We start from the raw sequence: 22,658 nt of genomic DNA, 5'->3' as shown, positions 1-22,658 counted from the left end.
CGGCCTGGTCGGTGACAGCACCGGGGGGGGGTGGGTGGGGGGGTGTTGTGGGCCCTGCCTGGCTTCGTGGGGCTGCGGGCGAGGGGGGCGAGCCACGGGGGTGCCGGCGGGAGTCAAGCCGGCCTGCTGAGCTGAAAGCATCGTTGCCGCATTCGAAACAAATAGTGAGAAAAGCTGGTGCTGGAGCGCTGCTGAAGGGATGGAAAGTAAAGAGCACCGTCCACGATTGCTTCACAGACAGGCATGAGAAAACTGTCAAAGCGTTTTGTGCTTTAAAGTGAATTCCTGCAGGAGCTTGCTTTTTTCCCCTTTCAAGTCAAACTTGACGTGCCGTGATCAGGTTTCATCCCCACCTTGCTCATTCCCAGGCCCAACTAGATGGTTAGGAAATGCCTGGCTTTTACTTGACAAATATTATGCTTAGTGCTGATGTGTCCAAACTGAAGGTAAAATAATGAGAGGTCCCTTCCAACTCTGACAATTCCGTGATTCCATAATGTATAGGCAGTTACAATGTGTTTTGCACGTCTGATTTGTGATTGTGCAATAAGGTTTGTCTCCTACCTGCTGCTGATGTCTGTTTTACTTAGAGTGATAGAAGCTTTGTCTGGGGAACAGCATAATATAAAGGGACTTTGTTTCTCATATTTGGATAAGTACATATCCCCCCCCCCAATTATTTTCTTCTAGCAGTATAACTCTATATATTTGGAACAAATTTCTTTGTGCTTGCTGTAGCTTTCAAATACAAATAGGTTGTTTCTTTCTTAATGTTGATCCAACTTTACAAGTCAGGGTTCCAATCTAATTCTTCCAGCTCTTCAAAGAAAACAACTCAAAACTGTTTGAAAAGTATGTATCTTTTCAAGGGGGAAGGATTAGTGCATAAATGAAGGACTGTGACACAAATTCTGTATGTATGGCAACAGGATTTCTTAGTCTGTTGCATCTTATTAATGCGTAACATTTTTCTTCCTATTTTGAATAGTTAGGAACACTTTTCTGCTAAAGACTACTCTTCAGTTTATGATTTTCTTGGTGGCAAAGTTGACAATGAGTTACTTTGAAAAGTAGTAAATTTTTCCTGATTGTTTTGCTGTCTGCTAGTATAATTTAGCAGTTGAAAATGAGCAAGAGATTGCACTCTTGCTTGCCAGTTTCCCATGGACCATTAGAGGATTTGAAACGTTGGTAATATTATCTGTGAGAATTATTTGAACTAATAAAATTTAAAAGCGATAGCTGAGGTTTCTGGCAAGTGTTCACTTTTTTTACTTCCTCCAGCCACTGTCTAGCAGTGAAGATCAGACTGCTTGAGTGGGTTTCTCTTGGTCAGATAGATGTGCTTGTCAGCACTGCGTTTCCTAATGCAGGGTGGTAGCACCCAACACTTACTTCGGTGGGTTATTTGCTGGTTTCTGGGTGTGGAGGATGCCAGCACCCAGTACCTGCTGTGCTTGCCTAGGAGGATCACCAGTAGCTATTTTTCAAAAGTATTACTCTGTATGAGCACGGGGAAATAACCACTCAATCCCAAATTGTTCTTGGAAAAGAAGACAGTGAGCACCGGGCTAAATTTCCCCCCTTTCTGTTAGCCCCTTTCGTGGTGTCCTGAGGGAGGCTGAAGGAGCAGCAGGCTGTTCAGTTAGTGGCAGCCTGCTTTTAGGAGCGTGCTGCCTTTATCCATCACTTACCTGGATTTGTGCCAGGGAGACGGGAATGAAGAAGTCTCCCAGAAAGTGTCCCTGGGCCCTTTTTCCCTGAGGCCCCTTGGGAATGTGCTATTATCTGGATGAACTTGTTGGCAGGCTTCACACGATAACGTCAGTTGTAAAGTAAGCTCTTATGTTCTCGGGAAACTTTGAAAAGTTGTCAAGCAGTAGTGTTATTTTTCAGTTCTTTTCTCAGAATGCAAGTTGAGTGCTCTGCTTTTGTTCTTGCCCAGCAAGAAAGTTTTCTTTTGAAAATCAGATTCCTGAAGCGGGAGGGCAGTCAAAAGCTGTTCTTAATTTCATACAAATTTGGACATTGGTGTAGCTGATAGTATTGCTGTGATCGCTGTGCATTCTCATCTGCTGGACAGCTAATCAGTACTGTGTAATGGTTGGAAATGATTTTGGAACCATTTAGGGTGATGGATTGCAGAGAACACATCTGGAACTACATTGTTTTCCATTGTTTTGAGAAGCGTAAGTATCTCTCAGTTCAGAAGGAGAAATTTCTCAGTTTGGCCAGACATCAGCATTTGGCTAGTCCTGTTAGCATGCTCCTGCTGTGCAACCTGGTTATCCATAATAGTTTACCACTTAGTGTCAACTTTATACAGACATTTTTGAGGGGTGCACCTTTTCTTTAAGGTGTGAGTGGCAAAAGAATGTTTATTAAGACTACTGTTAAACTAATAATATTAAAGAATACTTTAATCTGCCCAGAGACCTGAGGAGGTAAGCCATTGTCATCCTCAAAGAGTCCAAATCTCTTGGTGAATTCCAGATACTTTTTGTTTTCTGAACACTCTTTTTACCATATTTAGGAATATTTCAACAATATTCCTAGGATATTCCTAGGAAGGGATACTAATCAGTGATGACACAAGTCAGTGTGGATTTTCGCAATCAAGTCTGGGAACCTTTTGAGAGTTTGTCCAAGTAAGAAACATAATATTGGAATTTAACAAAAGAAAAAAATAATCAAGACTCCGCACTGCTGAGGTTATAATTAAGAGACTCTATCTCTCCATTTAAGGAGTTAGAATTAATGGTGTTCTTATTAGTCTGATGGGAAGTCTATTTCTGCCATATTTCACCACCTTACTAATAAAATTACTCCCAGAGAATTGTTTCTGAGAAATGCAGGTTTATCTGTAAGTTTGATGCAGGCAAAATAATGGTGAAACATGCTTTAAGAACCAAAGACTGTCTGCTAATCTGTCATGACAGACTAATTAGTACTGTCTCGGTGGTTAGGCTTGGTTTGATGAAGAATTTACTGCTAAAGCAGTTCTGAAGTGTAATTTAGGTGTTATCTCAAGAATAAAATCTGTAACTCTGGACTTAATGTAGTGCATACTTTATTCTAACTGGATGTCAAGCATGGTGAACTTAATCTACATGATAAGAAAAGAACTGGAAGAACTTTTTTATTCCCTGCTGTAAGCTTATTATTTTTGAAGTATTATAATCTGTGATAAATACACATGATATTAACAGCAGGTGTTCAAAAAACATGGGCGGGGTTTGCATGATTTTTCTCGATTGTGCACAGTAAGGGATGAAGGCACTTTTCACATTTCCTTTGGATGTTGGTCTAGTTCTAAATGTAGCTGGTGTAGTGGTTTGAGGCACCACAGGAGTGGGAAGAAAGGAAAGATTCAGGTTTACTATTTAACAGTAGCAGGAAAGTAAGCAGGTAGTTTAGTGATGTAGTAGAACTGTCAACCTGATGTGACTTGAAATGATTTTTCCCATGTTTTATTAGCTATAGCAGTTACTGATCGTTTTATGCTCACGACTCTTTAGATAAATAATAATATGCATGAATTACATGTGAGTAAATAAGGATGTTATGGTTTGACAGCATATAGATTGATGTATTAGAATGTAAGAGATGTTTTGACCATGATTCCCATGGAGCAATTTCTTGTAATAAAATACTCTTGCTATTTAAACCCGTTATTCTTGAGATTTATCCCCTTGGTTAGCCAACGTCTTCAAAACCATCCAATTACACGTCTCTCTGAGCTGGGCTTTTTTTCTGTTTAGGCCAGGTTTGTCAAAAGGAGGGAAAATTGTTGCAGAGGAGGTTCTCGACCCCAGATAATTATACAGACTGCAGACTGTGAGTTAACTTCTGGCTTCAAGGAAAGAATTCCCCAGATTGGTTCAGCTCATCATGAGGCTGGCACTTTTTTGCGAGCCTGAAACACAGTGATAAAAATGAGTGGAATACCCCTTCTGTATAATAGCCAACAAGAAAATCCTTTTCAGTATCCCTTTCTGAAAATGAAACACCAGACTTTGAGTTCAGCTGGCCAGTCTGAAGCCAACATGGTATGTTCCATAGGCAAAGGAGTTTGTGTAGATTGTACTTTCCCAGTAACTCTTTTTCTTTCCTCCCAGGGAAGAGCTGTCATTTTAAGTGCTTCCCCTCATTTCAGCTGTGACAGTGTGCATTATAATATCAAAATTCAGAAGAATCAAAGTAGTTCTCTTAACATGTAAAATCTGTTCCTTTAGCAGATAAAAATAAGACTGTATATTTAATGTGAAAAGTTAAGTGTCTTGCTGATATTCCTTCTGAGATGCAGCTTCTACTGTGGCTTGGTTTGTGGGGCTCTGTAAATAGATCCTGGCACCATTTATTAGTATAACATGCCTGTGATACACCTCATTTACAGAGTAATTATTACTGTTGTCATCTATCTCTAATGTGCTCACCTTCCTGCTCTGTTGTAATATTTCTGGGTGAAAGGTAGTTTGAGTCATAGAATCATAGAGTCATTCAGGTTGGAAGAGACCCTTGGGATCATCGAGTCCAACCATCTACCCTACTCTACAAAGTTCTCCCCTACACCGTATCCCCCAACACCACATCTGAACGACTCTTAAACACATCCAGGGATGGGGACTCAACCCCCTCCCTGGGCAGCCTGTTCCAGTGTCTGACCACTCTTTCTGTGAATGGATGTGTTAAGAATTTGCCATAAGACGTCTAAACATCTAAATTATTTTTGCCCCGCTTGTTGTACTGTTGTTTTCAGCATTGTCTTACCAGACCTTGAATCCTTTTGTCTTCATTCTACTCAGCTTGCTGAGCTGAGCGACGTCTGCCTTGGCTAGGCTGCCTCAGGCATGGGGAGATCCTACGGAGTCTTCTGAAGTTGAGGTGGCCTCGTGTTCAGCTCAGTCCCTGCTGCTTGCTTTGCCTTGGATCAGCCCGTGATGCTTTCATAGGATGCCTTCTACAAGTGCTCCCATAAGGACTTTTTAGGAATACTGTCAATGGGATACGGTTAAACTGAAGAAGTTGGTTACTAGCTTTACTGAAGTTAACGGGTCAACAGGGAATTCTAGTTTCTTTCTGAGTTGGTGCTGTCTGTTAAAGGTCATTTTCAATCTTGTCTAAAGGACTCTGGTTGGCCATTCTTCTGTGCAGTTCTGAGCATGCAGTTCAGTGAACTGCAGAGTGCTTAATATTAAAATGGTGCTTTTTGGTGTAGAATGGGCCAACAAATGCATTTCTTCATTTTATTTGACAGACAAAAAGAATGAAATTAATTACTTTAACTTCAGTGATGTGGAACCGTATGCAATCAGAATTTCTTGGTGAGTGAGTGCAAGAAGAAAGAAAAACATGCAATCATTTTCAGTCTTTCAGGACTATTTAAACTATATTGAAGAGATGAAGTAGTTAATTCGTGTTTTTACAATGCTTTGGAATTTTAGTATTTGCATTTATATAGAGAGGGGGAAACTTATTTGGCCTTGTGAAGAAAATGAGACTCAGTGGGAGAGGGGAAGAGAAGGCTGAAGGCAGTGTTGAATTTTTTTGTTAATTCTGTGGTGTTTACGTTGATATAATGCAGTTCTTGAGGATTTTTTAACATGCTAGAAACGGGTTGAAGTTTTAATCTGTGAGTGAAGACTTTCTTTAGCAGTCCTTTTGAAGGCTTTCTGTAGCTGTTCTGTTCTTTGTAACTTCAATGACTGAGAACTCGAGTATTTCATTTTAGAGATGTGCAACTGGGGAAATAGAATTATGTCCTTAGTTTAGTAGAATATTTTGACAATTTTTACCCATATTTATTTTAACTGCTTCAAATCATGTACATTTTAAGTGTTGGCTTTGGGAATGTTTTGATCTGGTTTTGTTATTTCTTGAAATTCTAGGTAGTTTTAACAGCTTTGAGACTTTGCAGCAGAAAAATAGCTCAGTTCTGAGATTTGATTTTTTAAAAAATAAACGTCAGTAAATCTGAAGCTAAAACCTGCCAAGACTTCCCTCTGAAATGCTGCTATTAGTATGAGTACTCTTTAAGGTTATAATTTCTAAATAATGCACAAAACCAAAGGAGAAAATGGAATTTTATTGACGCTCCAAGCCTTTATGTTTCTGTAAATTGGAGGAAGATGGGGCCTCAACAAATATTAATGAACTTTCCAACGCAAGGAGAGGTTGGTTGTAGGTATCCCAAGTACTTTCACCACAACCAAAGTGTAAGTAATGTAACTCGTGTATTTAACATGAGTGTAACATTGTCTCCTGGGTTTTTGATACAGTATTTCAGTGAGACTAGACACAATTTATACTGAGGAATGGCATTTTCTTTAGAAGGCAGATGATATTCAGTTTTGTATAAATTTGATGTAAAGGTTTAGTTGTAAAAAAGAAAAGAAGATAGAAAATACGTTTGGAAGTATGATTTCGCCATACGAGTATTTTATTTGAAGGAGATTATGTTCTAGAAATTGTTGAGAAATTTTGAATATACAGCTGAGATTTCTATCAGAGGAGAAGCATTTTGCTTCAGATGCTTTCTTAGTTATTTGATTTATACGTGATTTATGATTACATTTATGCAGTTGACGCACCATTTCTGACTCAGGAGTCAGGAAGCTGCAAATAGTTGGTCACTGAAAGGTGTGTTGAAGGGAAGTACAGCTAATGCTTACCTTATTAGCTTTTCTGTTTTCCTAGGCATCTGCTTCTTTAGGTATAATATGTATTATAGTGTTTTGAGTACAGAAGTATAAAGGGAGAAGCTCCTGCCTGTGGCAGGGGGGCTGAAACTGGATGATCTTCAAGGTCCTTTCCAACCCAAACCATTCTATGAGTCTATGATTCTATAAGCCTAATGATCCCATGCTCTGTGCCTGAAAAAATGTGGCTGAAAAATTCTATATATTTACTTTGTGTGTCTTGCTTTTGTTTTAGGAATTAAATAAATTGTTGAAGTTATTTGGAACGGTATTCTCATACTGTGCAGAGTTGCTGTTATTTTTGTTGTCCAAAGGACCCATAGTTCTGAGTATTCTTTTCCTCTGAAATGGTGGTGCTTACCACTTTGTGTGTCTGGCTTTGTGGAATTAATTGTAAGACAAAGAATTTTAAATAACTCCTAGAAAAATGAAGGTGAAAGTTGAAGACCTGTAATGAAAAAAAGGAAAAAAAGCAGTCGTAAAATTTGAAAACTACTAATTACAATCTGAGTAAGATTTTATAGTCTTGCACTGGCTAAAGTTACTACATTAATGTGTATGCCTTGCTTGTGCTGGGAAAACAGTGCCTCAATTTAGAGTGATACAGCTTTATGGGAGAGAGCTCTTTTGGAAAACTAGAGACAAAGTTCCATCGTGTATACCTCCGTGTCACATAGTCCTGTTTTCCTTTGTGTTTGATATAGCATCAATAAGTTTTAAAGAACACTGATTTCATGAAGGAGCCAGCGGTGTCTTTAAAAGTTGTTTTAGTAAAGTCTAAAATGTTGTCTGATCCTGACTTGGCATCAGATAGCATCTTATTCAACTTGACAAGTGGAGGGGTAGGGTCTGAAGTAAACATTAATATTGCTGTGGCAGAATTATTTTTGATTGGAGGTGCAAGACGAAGAACATTTCTACTTTATCTCTCTCTCCTGTGCCAACCTACCCTAAGACTTTAAATATGAATGTCTGTTTTTCCTTCCCTATCAGAGTCCATTTTGGTACTAAGATAGAGTCTGACAGTGACATGTCAGCTGTACCTGAAGGCTGGTATGGTGCCAGCTGTTAATCAGGGTAAGCAAATACTCAATGTACATAAAAGGTTTTTTTGGCTTTGAATATGTGCCTCACAGTAGAAGAGAGAGCATTCGTGGATTTTAAGTGATAATAGTGTAATTAATGTAACTTAAATAGCTTTAAGTCATAATTTTGTCTACAAAATGCTGTTGCAACGTAGGAATTTTGTCAAAGCGTCTTTGCTGCTCCTGTCCCCAGAGTGCTGAAAGGTGATAGTCACTCGCTAATGCTCCGACAGAGATAGTGGCCTTTTTCGTGGGCAGTCTATGTCAGACAGCATACTGCTAATATTCACAATATGCTGTTAACTTTTAACTGCCCTTGTTTGAGACAGAATTCAATTAAAGCGCTATGTTTTACATGTCTTTCAATTCATTTTATTATCCAACGGAATTAGTGGATGCTGGTTACTACAGAAGACAGAAAATGCACAACGAAACTGGGTTTCAGACTGAAATTTTAAGAAGAAGCTATCTAGCGTTTGCTGGTAGAGGAAACGTCCCGACTAACAAGGGGGAAGATGTTGCAAGCAAATGGCAGTTTTTATACAGGACTAAGTTCAACTTCCAAGAGGGAATTTAGCCATGATAGAAAACTTGTAATTGTACTTGTAGATGAATTTGCCACATACTGTTACTGAGAATTAAAATGAAGCTTGTAATCGGTGTGGTTGATTCGGATCAGGGATTTCACCAGTCACCATCTTATTTTTACTTTTAGCCAAACTATTTAAATTAGCATAGGAGACAGTTGTTATTTTCAAACCTTAAGCATGCATTGGTTTGCTTTTTGGTTTGTAAAAACATAACCAATTGCCATGCCATTTCTCTCTGATGACATTGTGAGGAAAGAAGGATCAAGTGTTGCCAAAAGTCCTGTTATGTAGAACAATGGAAAAGGTCAAGGTTTCCGTTCCGTTGGGTTTCTCAGCTCTGACTGCTGAAGGATGTTCTAACTGAGGTACGACATCAGGCCTGAGTGAACCCTGTGGCTTTTCGAGGCTGCATGTGAGCTCTGAGGCTGGTGGGAAGTTGTGGCTCTGGAGAGCATCATGCAGACACACTTGGACTGGAGCTGGTCCAGCTCCAGCAGAACTGGCAATCACAGAATCACAGAATCTTCTAGGTTGGAAGGGACCTTAAAGATCATCTTGTCCAACCGTCAACCTAACTGACAAAAATAGACACCTGCACAACAAACAAGGAGCATCATCACTAAACCAGACCTCCCAGCACTACATCAACCCGTCTTTTGAACACCTCCAGGGATGGGGCCTCAACCACCTCCCTGGGCAGCCCATTCCAATGTCTGATAACCCTTTCAGTGAAAAAATTGTTCCTAATATCCAGCCTGAACCTCCCCTGGGGCAACTTGAGGCCATTTCCTCTTGTCCTGTCGCCTGTGACTTGAGAAAAGAGACCGACCCCCACCTCTCTACACCCTCCTTTCAGGGAGTTGTAGAGAGCAATAAGGTCTCCTCTCAGCCTCCTCTTCTCCAGGCTGAATAACCCCAGCTCCCTCAGCCTCTCCTCATAAGACTTGTGCTCCAGACCCCTCACCAGCTTTGTCGCCCTTCTCTGGACCATGTCGCCATTCTCTGGAATGAATGGGAACAGTGGAGTCCTGGAATTAAACTGCCTCCATGCAGTCTGTTTCATATATGTTCTGGGAATGTTGTGGAGGCCCACCTTCAGCTCAGGTACAGCTCCGTGTTGTTGGGCTCCATGTTTCAAAAAAGCAGTTTGGGTGCCTCAGCCTTGAGGCTGGCTTTGGAAGCAGTACAGCTGTGCTGCTCGTGGACTGTGATAACAGAAGACTGTCTTGGCCCATGATGGCTCTATGCAAAGCCTTCAGGTCAGGTGTCTTACCACCTGTGGCACAAGAATTCTGCCTACAGAAGACTGAGAGCTGGCTATATTAAAATGATAAATAACAAGCAGGAAAAATATAATACGTGGTGCTGCTATGGGTTTTTCCTTCTCTCCACGCACCCCCGAGTTCAGAGAGAAGAGATTCATTTTAGAGAGAAGAGGCAGTGCTCTTTTACTTTATCTGAGAGGACATACAGAACTGTAAGTAACTTCCATGTAGGGTTTCCGTGTGCTGCTTTGCCGTTTTCCTTTTCCAGGCAGCACAACTGATGTGTTATCATTCTCGTTGTATATGGCAGAAATGCTTTGAGAGCACATAACCACAGAGCTTTGCTTTGCTGCATTTTTGTTCTGAAAAAGAAACTAATTAACTGTAACCTGACTTCAATTTGTAGGACAGAGAAACTCATTTATAAGGACAAGCCGTCAACTAGGAATAATTCCTAGTAATTTTTGGAGATTAAATGTTTTGCTTTGTCTTTCTCTTCTCTGCAGTCTTGCAAGTGCTAATATGGATAATGAATCTTTCCTGGCAGATAAGGTTTTATAGGAATCTTTGCTTACTTCCATAAAACTAAGTAGTCTGCGACATTCCCTGAGGGATGGTACTCATTGCTGAAGCATATTTTGTGTTTTGCAGGTTAAGAAGTGAATATTAGATTAAGTGGGGATAGGGAACAGTTTGTGTACAATTCTGCACCTATTCTTCTTTTATTTAGTGAATAGTGGAAAGTGCTTGTGCATTCCCTTATGCTCTCCAGCCCTGCTCTGATCTATCAGTGTTTAGATAATCTTCCATTCAGCTGCAGTGTAAGGCTCAGTTTCCATAAACACTTTTATTTATTGTTATTCTCTGTATTCCTAAGTTTTTCTGGGGAAGAAATAGGGAGGGAGTCTCCTTTTTTTTTATTTTTTTATTTTCTTTTAAGTGGAGTCTTTCTTTTCCACCAACTCTCTCTATTTCTTCACTCTAGAGCTGGTACTCTTCTTACCCTATTCAAAAGATTTGGAAGAAAGAATCCCAATAGACTTCTACCTGATTAGCTTTGGTTTCGCAGTCTTTATAGCTGAAAAGAGACAGTGGAATATGTCATCCAAAGCAGAGATGAGAATGGGAAGATAAAAGTTTAGTGATTATTAATGAATTGTTGAATCCTTCCATTGAATTGTAATACATAGAAAGGAAATGCAAGACACAGCATTTTAGTGTCTAAGGAAGCAGTAAATGTGGTTGTATTTGACTCTGCAAACAGTGAATTAATGCTTTGGGTGTTCATATCCTATTAAACTTTATAGTTCCAAATTGAAAAAAAAAAAGAATCAGTTGGTAGCTTTTGTCATATTCTGGGTATATCTTTATTATGTGGGAAAACAACCCCCAAATATATATTTGCGTGCGAGTTAAAATTCACGGCCACAAGTGAACATTTAAAAATTAAAAAGTATTAGGTACAACAGTGTTAATATATGAATTTATTAAATATAGGGATTTGTCATGCATTTAGCAACATACAAAGAGGTAATATTGCAACATATTTGTTGACACTTTTGTTAAATTATTTTATCTTTTTTTTTGAGATTTGTATTTTGATGTACTTATACTTTGTACTTATACTTTGTACTTATTCATCAGAGAAAGCAACCAGTGAGATGAACACTGCAGAGGACTGGGGCCTCATCTTAGACATCTGTGATAAAGTTGGACAGTCACGCACAGGGTAAGTGATTTTAGAAATTTCCTTCCCAAACTTTTTATATTTTGTTCCTTCAGTCTCAGATGAGAGGAATGGAATTTTTGTTACCTTACATAGGCTTTTGCGATAGCTCAATTTGATTTGAATTTCCAGCTAAAAGGAAAATGTATGGATTTTCTACTCAAATACTTTGCAGTTCTTCCTTTGGAGATACTAGCTGATCTGTTATAGTTAGGACTTGTGTACAGCAGCTTTTCACCAATGTAACAGAATAAACAAACTGATCTGTTTTAGCAGTGTCACTGTAAACCCAGGAGACTTCATCAGGGATTTTTCTTCACACAATCATAATCTAGGTTGGAAGTGACCTCCAGAGGTCATCTTTTAGTCCAACCCTCCAGCTCGAAACAGGTCTAATTAGATCAGGTTGCTCAAGCCTGTGTTGAGTCTTGAATGCCTCCAAGGTCGGAGTTTCCACAACCTCTATGGGCAAAACATTTCAGTCTTTAACTACCCTTATGGTGTAAGTAAGTAAATAAATAATCTTGCAATCTGATTAAAATTTCCCCTTTTCCAGCTTGCCTGTTGCATCTGGTCCTATGACTATGCAGCTGTAAGAAAGACTCCGGCTCCATCTTTTACGTATTCTCTGATTAATTAGTTGTAGAAAGCAGTAAGGTCCCCTTTTAGCCTGCTCTTCTCAAAACTGAAAGCAGCTCTTCATCTCTTTTTTGTATGTGACTCCTCTGACCATCCTGGCAGCCCTCCCTTGGACTTACTGCAGTGCATCAACATCCTCCTTGTGGTGGGGAGCCCCAGACCGGCTGGAGGACTCCAGATCCAATCTTACAAGTGCAGAGATCCCTGAGGGACCCCACTAGTTACTGCCCACTAGTTGGAATTTGCACCACTGGTGACAATTCTTTGAGCTTAAGAGGCCAGCCAGTTTTACACCCAGCTTGTTCTCCTTTTATCCAGCCCATATTTCACCAGTTGGGTGATAAGGAGACTATGAGCTTCAACTGTATGTCGAAACTTTGCTAAAAAAGGTAGAACACAACATCTACTGTGTTTTATCTCAGAAAGCAACGAGGTTCTGTGTTTCACGAGGGGCAACGGGCACAAGCTGGACCATGGGAAGTTCCACTCCAATCTGAGGAAGAACTTCTTTGGGGTGAGGGTGGCAGAGCCCTGGGACAGGCTGCCCAGGGAGGGTGTGGAGTCCCCTTCTCTGGAGATCTTCAAGCCCCGCCTGGATGCTCCTGAGTGATGTGCTCTGGGCAGCCCTGCTTTGGCAGGGGAGTTGGGCTGGATGGGCTCTAGAAGGTCCCTTCCAACTCCAACAATTCTGTGATTCTGTGATATCAGGGCTTTGGTAAATGAACGTTTTGAAAATGTGATATTAAATTAACCACATCTTAAAATGCTAATGCTTTGACTATTGATCCTTTACTGAGCTCTCTCATAGAATTTATGCATGCACTTGGCTTTTTGGACATGAAAAGTTAAAGCATAATTTGAGTTATCAAATAAAGAAATACACTTTAAAGACATTATTTCAGTGTTTCTGGAGTGGTTTTGTTCAGCATAGTATTAGACTTTGGAAATAATTCAGATGCATCTTCTCCAAACATTCACTGTAACAATTCAGTTACGGAATAGCCTCAGAAAGAGAGTTTTGCCATCGCTGCTGTTTAGTGAAAGTCTTCTTGGAGAGGGACTTGGATTGCCTTGTAATAGTGCAGGAAACAGTAGGAAAAGCCAGACAGCAAAACCCCACCTGGTACTTTTGTTCTGAAGGACAGGTTTGCAAATAAGCTTATTCCTTGGGATTAGAGATGGTCTCTAGAGGAGTACTTATAAATAGCATGGCATATTGAGACTTCTGTGCTGCTGCCATTAAGGTAACAGCTGGCAAGTTGTTAATATTTCATGTTAGTCTGTGTATGTGAAACTGCATTTCTGCTCTTTGTGCATGTTGATGCTGAGCCTGTAACAATAACTCTATTATTGAAGGCTTCAGTATTCTATTTAATCGCTGAAAGCGTTTCTCAGGCAAGACTGAGTCTCACAGTATTTTAGCCTGAACAGTGCTCAAATGTATGTAGCTGCAAGAGACCACTGCTTGGGGGTACAGACAAAGCTAGAGATCTTCTGGTAACGTGCAGCAAGATTTCTTTGGGACAGCTGGAATTTCTGTTACGATTTGTGGGTTTTGTTTGGGTTGGTTTTTTTTTTTTTTTTTTTTGAAATAGTGGTTTGATCCTGGCTGTGGCTTTAACCTTTGTAATATTTACCCTGCTTGTAATAGGCTGTCAGCTGACTCATTGCTTAAATTCAGATTCTGTTAAAACTTGCTGATAGTGGATTTTCTTTGTTTTGATGAATTATGTCATGCCGTAGGAAGGTAAAGCAAGACAAAAGTTCCCCATTAAGAAGTTTAAATGAGATATGCTCCTGCAGTTGAAGTTCCTGGGGCAAGGATGCTAGTCTTCTTAACTGGGATCCGCTTTAATCTTTTAACCAATTCCGGTCCCATACAAGCTGTCTGATCCTCTTCTTGCCAGAAGTTTAGATGATAAAAATCTCTTTTTTAGGGGTTTCTATGTACCAGTCTGTAAGCTCCATGGCATGCCCACAGCATTTTAGATGTGGACCATCTTACACATGAAGCCCCAGTAGACTAGAAGGGCTGTTCTTCATTAAGTGGACTTGTTGTCCCACAGTGGTACAGGGCACATTGTCTCATTTAGGTCTGCAGACAACTTGTTTGCATCCAGAGTAATTGGTGGAAACCTGTTACGCTACAAAGGTGCTACATTTTCTCTTAAGATAAATGAGTTAAAGTGCAGAGAATTGCTACTGGTCATTTTTGTATTGCAATACCTTTGTTACAGAGAATCACCAATAGCTAAAAATTTTATTTCCAACCTTAATCCAACCACTAAAGCAAGTTTTAGCAAATTAGAATTCTACTGAATCTCTCTGACTATTTTCTCTATTTTTTGTGAATTTCAAAATCTAATTGATTAGAGTCGATGCGAAAATTTTCATAGAAAACACTGGAAAGACAGTAAATTGGGTAATATTGTTAATAATATGCCTTTTTTTCAATAGCATATATAAAGTATGGAATTAACTTGATAATTTCTGCATGTTTTGCATATCAGATTCTTGAGATGATCTAAAATTTGTCTAACTATGAGGCAATCAACACATTTTTTAAGTCTCTGAATTTGTTTTAGGAACTCACATAGCTCAGCAGTTGCGTGTTATGTTGTTTGCATCCCATTTGTGGGGAATATTGGTAGCTCAGTGAGCAAGCTGCCTTTTCAGTATGGAAACATGATTAAAACAAAGGTTTTTACCATTAGAGGCAATCTTATTTTCTGTTTTTATACAGCATTATTGAGAACTGATATTTGACTGGCGTGTTAAATTTTCTGATTACAGAAAAGGTAAAGATTTTTGCATAGTGTTGGTTTTCTGCAATTAAAATGCTTACACAACTATATCTGAAACTTATCACCTCTGAGTAAAATATTATAAAATTTGAATGATTCATTAAGCAGAGTAAGAGGGAATATTAAAGGCCACATAGTATATCTTGTAGCATGAAGCACTCCTCCTCCTTCAATCATTTCAGTGCTAGCCACTTCCTGAGTCTAATTCTGTTTGCATTTGGCTTTGAGGTGATTGTACCTTTTGTGTTACCTTAATGAGACATCTCAATCTTTATATTTGAAACTATCACAGCTTCAGTTTTTCTCCAGAAAAGTTACTTAATAAAAGTGATGCTGAAAAAGAAAGGAAGTCAGTGGTGACTGGGAGAGTATACCAGTGGTTGAGAAAATATAAATGTTCATTGCAGCACTCTCTGTTGGATTGGGTATTGAAAAATTGTCATTGAGAAATGTTTTGTCTATATTGCTGCTTGCCTAACTTTGTCCTGATTCCGTATGGATTAATCACTGCCTCAGTGAGTCAGTATTCTGGTTAGCTGCTGATTCTTCTTTGGTTGGTTTTGTGCCTGTTCATACAAGAGAGAACAGTAAAATTGCTTACTTGACAGCCTTCCAAACTACCTTTTTTTTTTTTTTTTTTTCCCCTCAAGTTACCCAATCTCAGTAGCATCTGACACAGTTATTGCAGCGTACGTCTAACAGGGAAGCCCTTTGACGAGCTTGTTTCTAAAGGAGCAAGGAGGAAAATTGGGTCACCTGTGTAGTCTTGAGCCCCACAGGCAATTATCTTAGACTGTAAATGAATGATAAATTCCTGAAAACATATGAAATGTTTTGTACAAAGTAGCGTTTTAGCTTCCAACTGCTATTAATTTTGTCCTTGTTAAATAAAATATAATCAAATACATTATTTTTTCATATAGAATACCATAGCTTCTATTGTATCTTGCCCTATTTTCCCCCTACTGATTTGTTATTCCCACTTACCATACTGCTTCTGAAATTGTGATTTGTAGAATCATTGGAGCAGAAGTGTGGCCCAATACTTTTATAAATGCCTAATAAATAGGTAGAATTCTGTTCTGGTGGGGTGTGTGCCTTCCCTCTGATTTCTGCATAGCGCTTCTCGTCATTTTCAAATGAATCTTACGGTGAATTAATTTGAAGTAAAAGTAAGGATTACAGTTCTGTCAAGAATAGCAGTTCTTAGTCTGTATGACTAAACATTGGTAAGCCTTTATTTTCGGTGGAGATGTAATCAAAAGATTATTATTTCTTTTTAACATTTAAGCCTATTAAAACATTAACACTCAAATACATGACCAAATAGATTTATTATTTTTAAGGTGGTTTTATTAATTACTGGGGGATTTCTTGTTTTGGGTTTGTTTTTTTTTTACCTTTTCAAAATTATACTTGACACGTGGAATATCATTTGGCTTTGAGGCTATCTTTTTATTAGTTTTTAATAAGACCTTGGATTTCTTCATAACAAAATCTTAGACTAGTGTTTCTGTTCCTAAACTGCTAAGCTCTTAATCCTGCGCCATACCTTTATAAACACTGGTTTAACAATTAATGGACATGCACTTTTTTGTGCTTGCTCGCATATCACATTGGTAGTCCTACTCATAAATTAATGATTAAAAAAATCAGTTATTTCTGAAAATTTTAGTATGTATTCTTTCTCAAAGTGAACTTAGGAGAGGTCTTGGATAATCAACAGATAAAAGACAGTGCTTGTCTTATAGCCTTCATTTGTACTAATTGGTTCTGTGAAGGTATAGGTATACACTGAGTGATATGTACTTGCTGTGTGACAGCATTTTCTATAATTAGTACTACTAAATACGAGGTGGGCATTTCTGTAAAATGTAGACACTCCCAAATATAGTATAGTCAAGCAGTGGTGTAACATACCTAAGATTCATGTTAGTTCTTGGATATCAGTTCAATAGAAAAATAATTTTGCTTACAAAAAAAAAAAATAAATTACTATGAATACTCCAGAAAATCTCTCAGTTTAAATTTACCTTCTCTTTTCCTCTTTCCCTACTTACCCTCTTTCGGGGTTATCTTTTCAGGGCTGTTCAACAAATAATGCTGATTATAAAAAATGATATTTCCTACCCCAGCCTCGCTCAGCCTTCCTCCAAAATAACAGAAATTCACACAGATTTTAATATGTTAAACTGTGTCTGAGACTCCCATTCAAATTCTTTCTTAAATTTTCTTTTCTCTTTATTTCTAACCACAACATAGGTAAGACTTGATTTCTGTATTTAATTGTTGAAACTTCAGTTTTGAATGCCTTAACAGTTTTTTTTAGCACTTGTTGGTTCATTGCAGATCTTCTTTGGAAAAGTTATTCTGTAGATTAGAGGAGACTCTGAGGAACATAGTGGTGGTAATTAAAAAAAAAAAAAGGTAGCAAGGGGGTGTTAGTAACCAGTATGGAAGCAAATGTTCTTACCTATATATGTGAATTACAGAGGAGTAGATGCATGGACAACAGAGAATTTCAGTTCTCTAATTTTAAGGGATTTTATGCATTTATGGAGTATTTACAGTGATTCTCTCTAACTACAAAAGGTAACGTACCTTACTGAGAGGATTTGATGACTAAGGAAGCTAGCAATCCTACAGAGAGAAACGGCTACAACTGTTAACTGGGGTTGGTTTGTTTTTTGTGTTGCGCTTATAAGCTCCTCAATAATTAACTGACGATCTTTGGGAGAGCTTGCTGTCTGTTAGGGCTGTCATGCACTGTCATGTATTCATTCCCTGTTTTTAAATCTGTTTTGTGTTTTTTAGGCCTAAGGACTGTCTCCGTTCTATTATGAAGAGAGTGAACCATAAAGATCCCCATGTTGCTATGCAAGCACTAACAGTAGGTTCTTTTTAATGTAGTGCTTTTCCTTCCTGAAAAGTTATATCGCAAAAAAATCTTCTCTGAGTTCTAATCTTTCTTTCTTTAGCTTCTAGGAGCATGTGTATCAAACTGTGGTAAAATCTTTCATTTAGAAGTCTGTTCAAGAGATTTTGCCAGTGAAGTAAGCAATGTGTTGAATAAGGTAATGTATTTCATTGATTTATACGATTCGGAGAAAAGCACAGTCTGACACAGGATTGGGGTAATCCGAAAGTGGAATGGAATCTGCTTTTGGAAGACTGGAAATTTGGCAGTGGGGGGAAGGGAAGATTATTGGGAAGACTGTGGTTGTGAGAAAGAACTTTGTGAATGCCACTTCACACTCCAGTTACTCCTACAGTTACTTACGTATTCTGTTCGGGGGAGGTGGGGTGTGGTGTGTTAGTTTATAAATATACAAATTCATTTTTACATTAAATGACAGCAATGAAACACTAAATACACATGTGGTAAAATGGAGATTATACAGGGATGTTGTGTAACCTTATTTTACTTTATTTAGGGCCTAGGCCGTATTGTGCCAGTACAAACGCAATGCTGGTGAATTATTCTCCCTTTCTAATAAGGATATCCCTTAGCAATACATTTAGTGTCCCTCAGTGACTTCAAAATAAAATGTCTATATACTTTGTATTGAAAGTAACATGACATTATTTAAAATTAAGGAATTAAGACCAGATTCCTACATTATTTAACTTGTTTCTACTGTTCTTGCAGGGTCATCCGAAAGTTTGTGAAAAGCTGAAAGCCCTTATGGTAGAATGGACTGATGAATTCAAGAATGACCCACAGCTTAGTTTAATATCTGCTATGATAAAAAATCTTAAGGAGCAAGGAGTTACTTTCCCAGCTATTGGTTCACAGGTATATTAATTTTTGTGGTTGTTCTTAAAGGGTATCAAAACTTCCCTTTATCCTCAGTTCTGTATTTTACAGTTTGTAGTCTTGAGTTCTATAATGTGTTTAGCAAAGACAATGAAATCCCTGTTGTCTTAATAAAACATTCCTTTGAATGAGGGGTGAAATGCTCTGATTTACTTTAGGTTTTTATATTGCAGATGAATACAAATCAAAATGGTGAACTTAACGCATTGTGAGTTTTTTGTTGAATTAATTTTTGCATCCTTCACTTTTGGCCAGGCTGCTGAACAGGCAAAAGCAAGTCCAGCTCTAGTTGCCAAAGATCCTGGTACAGTAGCCAACAAAAAGGAAGAGGAGGATTTAGCTAAAGGTGAGTGCATTTACTTGCTGACCTGATGAATATATTGCTAAATATCAAATAAAGCAGGAAAAAATGTTTTGTTTCCTTCCTCTATGTGAATAGTATATTTACAGGTTGTGATTATGATTTCTATTCCTTTCTTTTTGTACCCTTTCTGGAGGGTTAGACATTAAAGCTATTCTATGGGTAAAAATTATGAAAAATTACTTATTTCTACTTTTATTTTTTTCCTTTGCCCAACTGAAACAACACAGTAAAAAATGTGCAAAATCTCATGTTAAGGACATGCTCCACTATGGAAATGTTTGATACAAGTTCTGCACTTGGATTTTCCCTCCTTCTGGGGCAAGGGAAGCACAATTATTGGCAATTTAAACAGTCGATGGAAGGATAAAATAAGAATTATAGTATAAGTTGTATGCAAAATGTTTTGGGCATATTAATTTAAACTTTAATTCCTTTGAATGCTGCTTCTGTAGTATACTTTAAGGCTTTGATTGCCATAAGCATGAGGGGCTGTTAAATGTCTCACTGCAGTCCCAGTAAACAGAACTAGGATGGTTTCTTTTGATTTACTGTTGTACTAAGGTATATTTAAAGGTCATTTAATGATCCTATAACAGACATGTGTGAAGAGTTATTCTTAGAGTGGTCTTTATGCTCTAGAGACTGTTTTTCAGGTCAACTTCAGCAATGTAAAGACCTCCGATCTTAGCTGTTGTATGTAGCATGGCTTTGGTCTTAAAGATGTAACACTATATGAGTGAAGTTCTTGCACTAGTAGTTGGTGGATGTTTGCAGTTTCTCATCCTTGATACAGTCTTTTTTTGTTTAGCTATTATCTAATGTAACATTGATTTATTTAAATTGCCATTAGCCCATCTACATATGTTACTAATTGTTTCTTCAACAGTTGATCCGCCAAAGTGTCAACTCAAGGGATTTCAGGGGATTTGGGTCTCAAAGGTTCAGATTCTGCCTGGGTTTCCTACTGTTTGTTCTCTTGGTTTTTGTGTCCCACTCTGTCCCTTCTTAAACATGATCGGGTTTTTTTCATAAACTTGTGAAAGGAGGAGTTTCATATGAATGAAACCTTTCTGCTCAGTCAAGTTTAATTGCAAATGACCATGAAGTGTAAAATTATTGCAGGAATGATAGGGAGAGAACAGGAATGGATGGAATTTCGCTTGTCTAAGCAAAAATCTTTTTCTTAATTATCAATTATGGAGGCACTTATTTACTGTGAGGGTGACTGAGCACTGGCACAGGTTGCCCAGAGGGCTTGTGGAGTTTCCATCCTTGGAGATATTCAAAAGCTGTCTGGATGTAGTCCTCAGCGGCCAGCTCTAGGTGACCCTGCTTGATCAAGGGGGTTGGACAAGATGATCTCCAGAGGTGTCCTCCAACCGCAACCAATCTGTGTGATTCTCTGATTTTGTGAATTCAGGCTAAAGACTCCATTATTTCTAAGTGAAAGGCAGAAGTTTCTTATCGTGCAACAGGAATGGAATGATACTAAAAGTTTTCACAGAGTTAAATTTTCGTATAATTCAACTCATTTTTATAGGGAATTTTCACGTGACTAACTCTTCTTTTGTAGCTATTGAACTGTCACTAAAAGAGCAAAGGCAACAGCAAACAACACTTTCCAGTTTGTATCCGAGCACCTCAGGCCTTTTAACAAATCACAAACATGAGGGCCGAAAGGTTCGTGCAATCTATGATTTTGAGGCTGCTGAAGACAACGAATTAACTTTTAAAGCTGGAGAACTTATAACCATCCTTGATGACAGGTAATTTATATAGAATGCCTGCTAGAAGTGTATTAGACTGTAAAAGTCAATTGAGAACAATTCTGTCTTCTATGTAGAAGCATACATTGGAATACAGTTGCAATAAAATATATTTACATATTAAATACTTTATTTGGTTATCTCCGAGATATTTTACATATGAATGTAATTGCATAAAGTTTCTTGTATAAAGATTTTTGTGTATATACACATTGTATTTATGTACAAGTAATATAAATGCCTTGTACAGTGCAATTCTTAGGAAAATTCAATGTGAGCATGGGGTTTTTTAATGTATGGGGGTTTTAATTATTTTTTTTTTATCTTTAGTGACCCAAATTGGTGGAAAGGTGAAACTCATCAGGGCATAGGATTGTTTCCATCTAATTTTGTAACAGCTGATCTTTCTGCTGAGCCAGAAATGAGTAAGTAACACTACATTTATGTCTATATGTCAAACCTTGCCATGGCCCAGGGGATATTTCTGTAGTGATGTACTTTCCCTATTTTCTTTCCCTTATGATAGAATTCAGTTGCAACTTAATGTGATGCTCAAAATAAAACTGGGGACTCAAATAAAAAATAAATAGAAAATAAAACTCAAAAACCCTTGTTGTGCTCTCACAAACAACAGTCATATCTTTGTATCTCAGACCAACGTTGCCCAAACTGGTGTCTGCTAAAAAATACGATGCTGTCTACTGCTGACTTAATCAGCAGCTTTCTTGAGACTCATTTAACAACTCATTGACACCAAGATAAACGTAGGCAACAGCAAGTTTTTTCCAAGTTGCCTTTTTGCCTGGTTGCCTTGGTACTTTTCTAATCAAGGAAAAATTGAAGGCCTGGGGCCAGCTGGGACTCAGAGGCAGATTACCACTGTTCAGACAATTCAAGAAACCTACACACTGTAGTTATGTCTGTGTGCATAATGGAGGGAATTTTTTTTCTGCGTGCTGGTTATCTTCTTGTATCTATTTATATCAGTCTAACCTATCTAAATATTTATTAAAATTATTACGTTGGACAAGGTTTAAAGATAGTAGAACTGATTCCTGTAAATCTGATGGGTTTGCAAGATGAATCTGCTGTGATCTCAATATGAGTGTGCCAAAGAAATGAGCAGGTCACCAGAATTACATGCTGTAGGAGTCATCTGTTCTATGATAAAGCTAACTGATAAGAGTAGTATGGTAAGAGTAGTATTTGGCAGCTTTTTTGTTGTGGCCTCCACTCCAGAGGAGTGAGATGCTTTTGCAGGTACTATTTGATGGAGAAGAAATAGCAACATTTGAGAACTCTCAATTCTGTACTTTGCTCTGGAGAAAAGAAGGCTCCAGTTTGTCATCGATAATTTTACCAGTTTTCTCTTAAACCTGACTCATTAACCTTATTTCTTCCAATCAAACTCTGTCTGTTTTCCTGACGACATATTAATAAGTATGTTACATGCAGGGAGACTATGATAAAGACATTTACTTGCTAAAATGTCTTTCTGTTGACCTTGTGTGAACTAATGTCTTGTTTTTATAGAATTTACAGATTTGTTTATGAAAATTGTTTAATTCTGTGGAGATGTTTTTGGTCTTCAAAAGTCAACAAAATACTAATTTTTTTAAATTTTCACAGTAGATGTGTTAAATGTTCAGATTTTAGGCAACATGCTAGCTGTATAACATTTATGTCATTGTTTTGTTTATTTTTATTTTATAAAATAAAATCAAATCTGTCTCTTTATCTTACAGTGAAAGCTGAGAAAAAAACAGTGCAGTTCAGTGATGAAGTTCAAGTGGAGACAATAGAACCTGAGCCTGAACCAGTTTATATTGATGAAGTAAGTGTGATACAAGTACTGATTTTTCAACTGCTGGTACATTTAAATATGTGATGTTTAAACTTTTCAT

The 22,658-nt window shown here is 38.0% G+C and overlaps 1 protein-coding gene across 2 annotated transcripts in view; it reads left to right on the top strand.

The window, feature by feature from the left end:
- Positions 1-22,658, top strand: part of STAM (signal transducing adaptor molecule) — a 49,587-nt gene that overhangs the window by 15,325 nt on the left and 11,604 nt on the right. Inside the window, exons 1-9 of one of the 2 annotated variants that reach the window (XM_014945972.1) lie at positions 5,297-5,324; positions 11,283-11,367; positions 17,622-17,697; positions 17,786-17,881; positions 18,457-18,603; positions 18,880-18,970; positions 20,562-20,754; positions 21,085-21,179; positions 22,500-22,588. In XM_014945972.1, the coding sequence (XP_014801458.1) occupies positions 5,306-5,324; positions 11,283-11,367; positions 17,622-17,697; positions 17,786-17,881; positions 18,457-18,603; positions 18,880-18,970; positions 20,562-20,754; positions 21,085-21,179; positions 22,500-22,588 (891 nt within the window). In that variant the 5' untranslated portion in view covers positions 5,297-5,305. Of the gene's footprint in view, positions 1-5,296; positions 5,325-11,282; positions 11,368-17,621; positions 17,698-17,785; positions 17,882-18,456; positions 18,604-18,879; positions 18,971-20,561; positions 20,755-21,084; positions 21,180-22,499; positions 22,589-22,658 lie in introns of those variants that run through there. The other variant, XM_014945961.1, reaches the window with a different exon arrangement.

Source organism: Calidris pugnax, unplaced genomic scaffold (assembly GCF_001431845.1).
Source record: "Calidris pugnax isolate Ruff unplaced genomic scaffold, ASM143184v1 scaffold19, whole genome shotgun sequence".
NCBI lineage: Eukaryota > Metazoa > Chordata > Aves > Charadriiformes > Scolopacidae > Calidris > Calidris pugnax.
The sequence above is the reverse complement of the archived record's forward strand: the minus strand, read 5'-3'. Positions and strand labels throughout refer to the sequence as shown.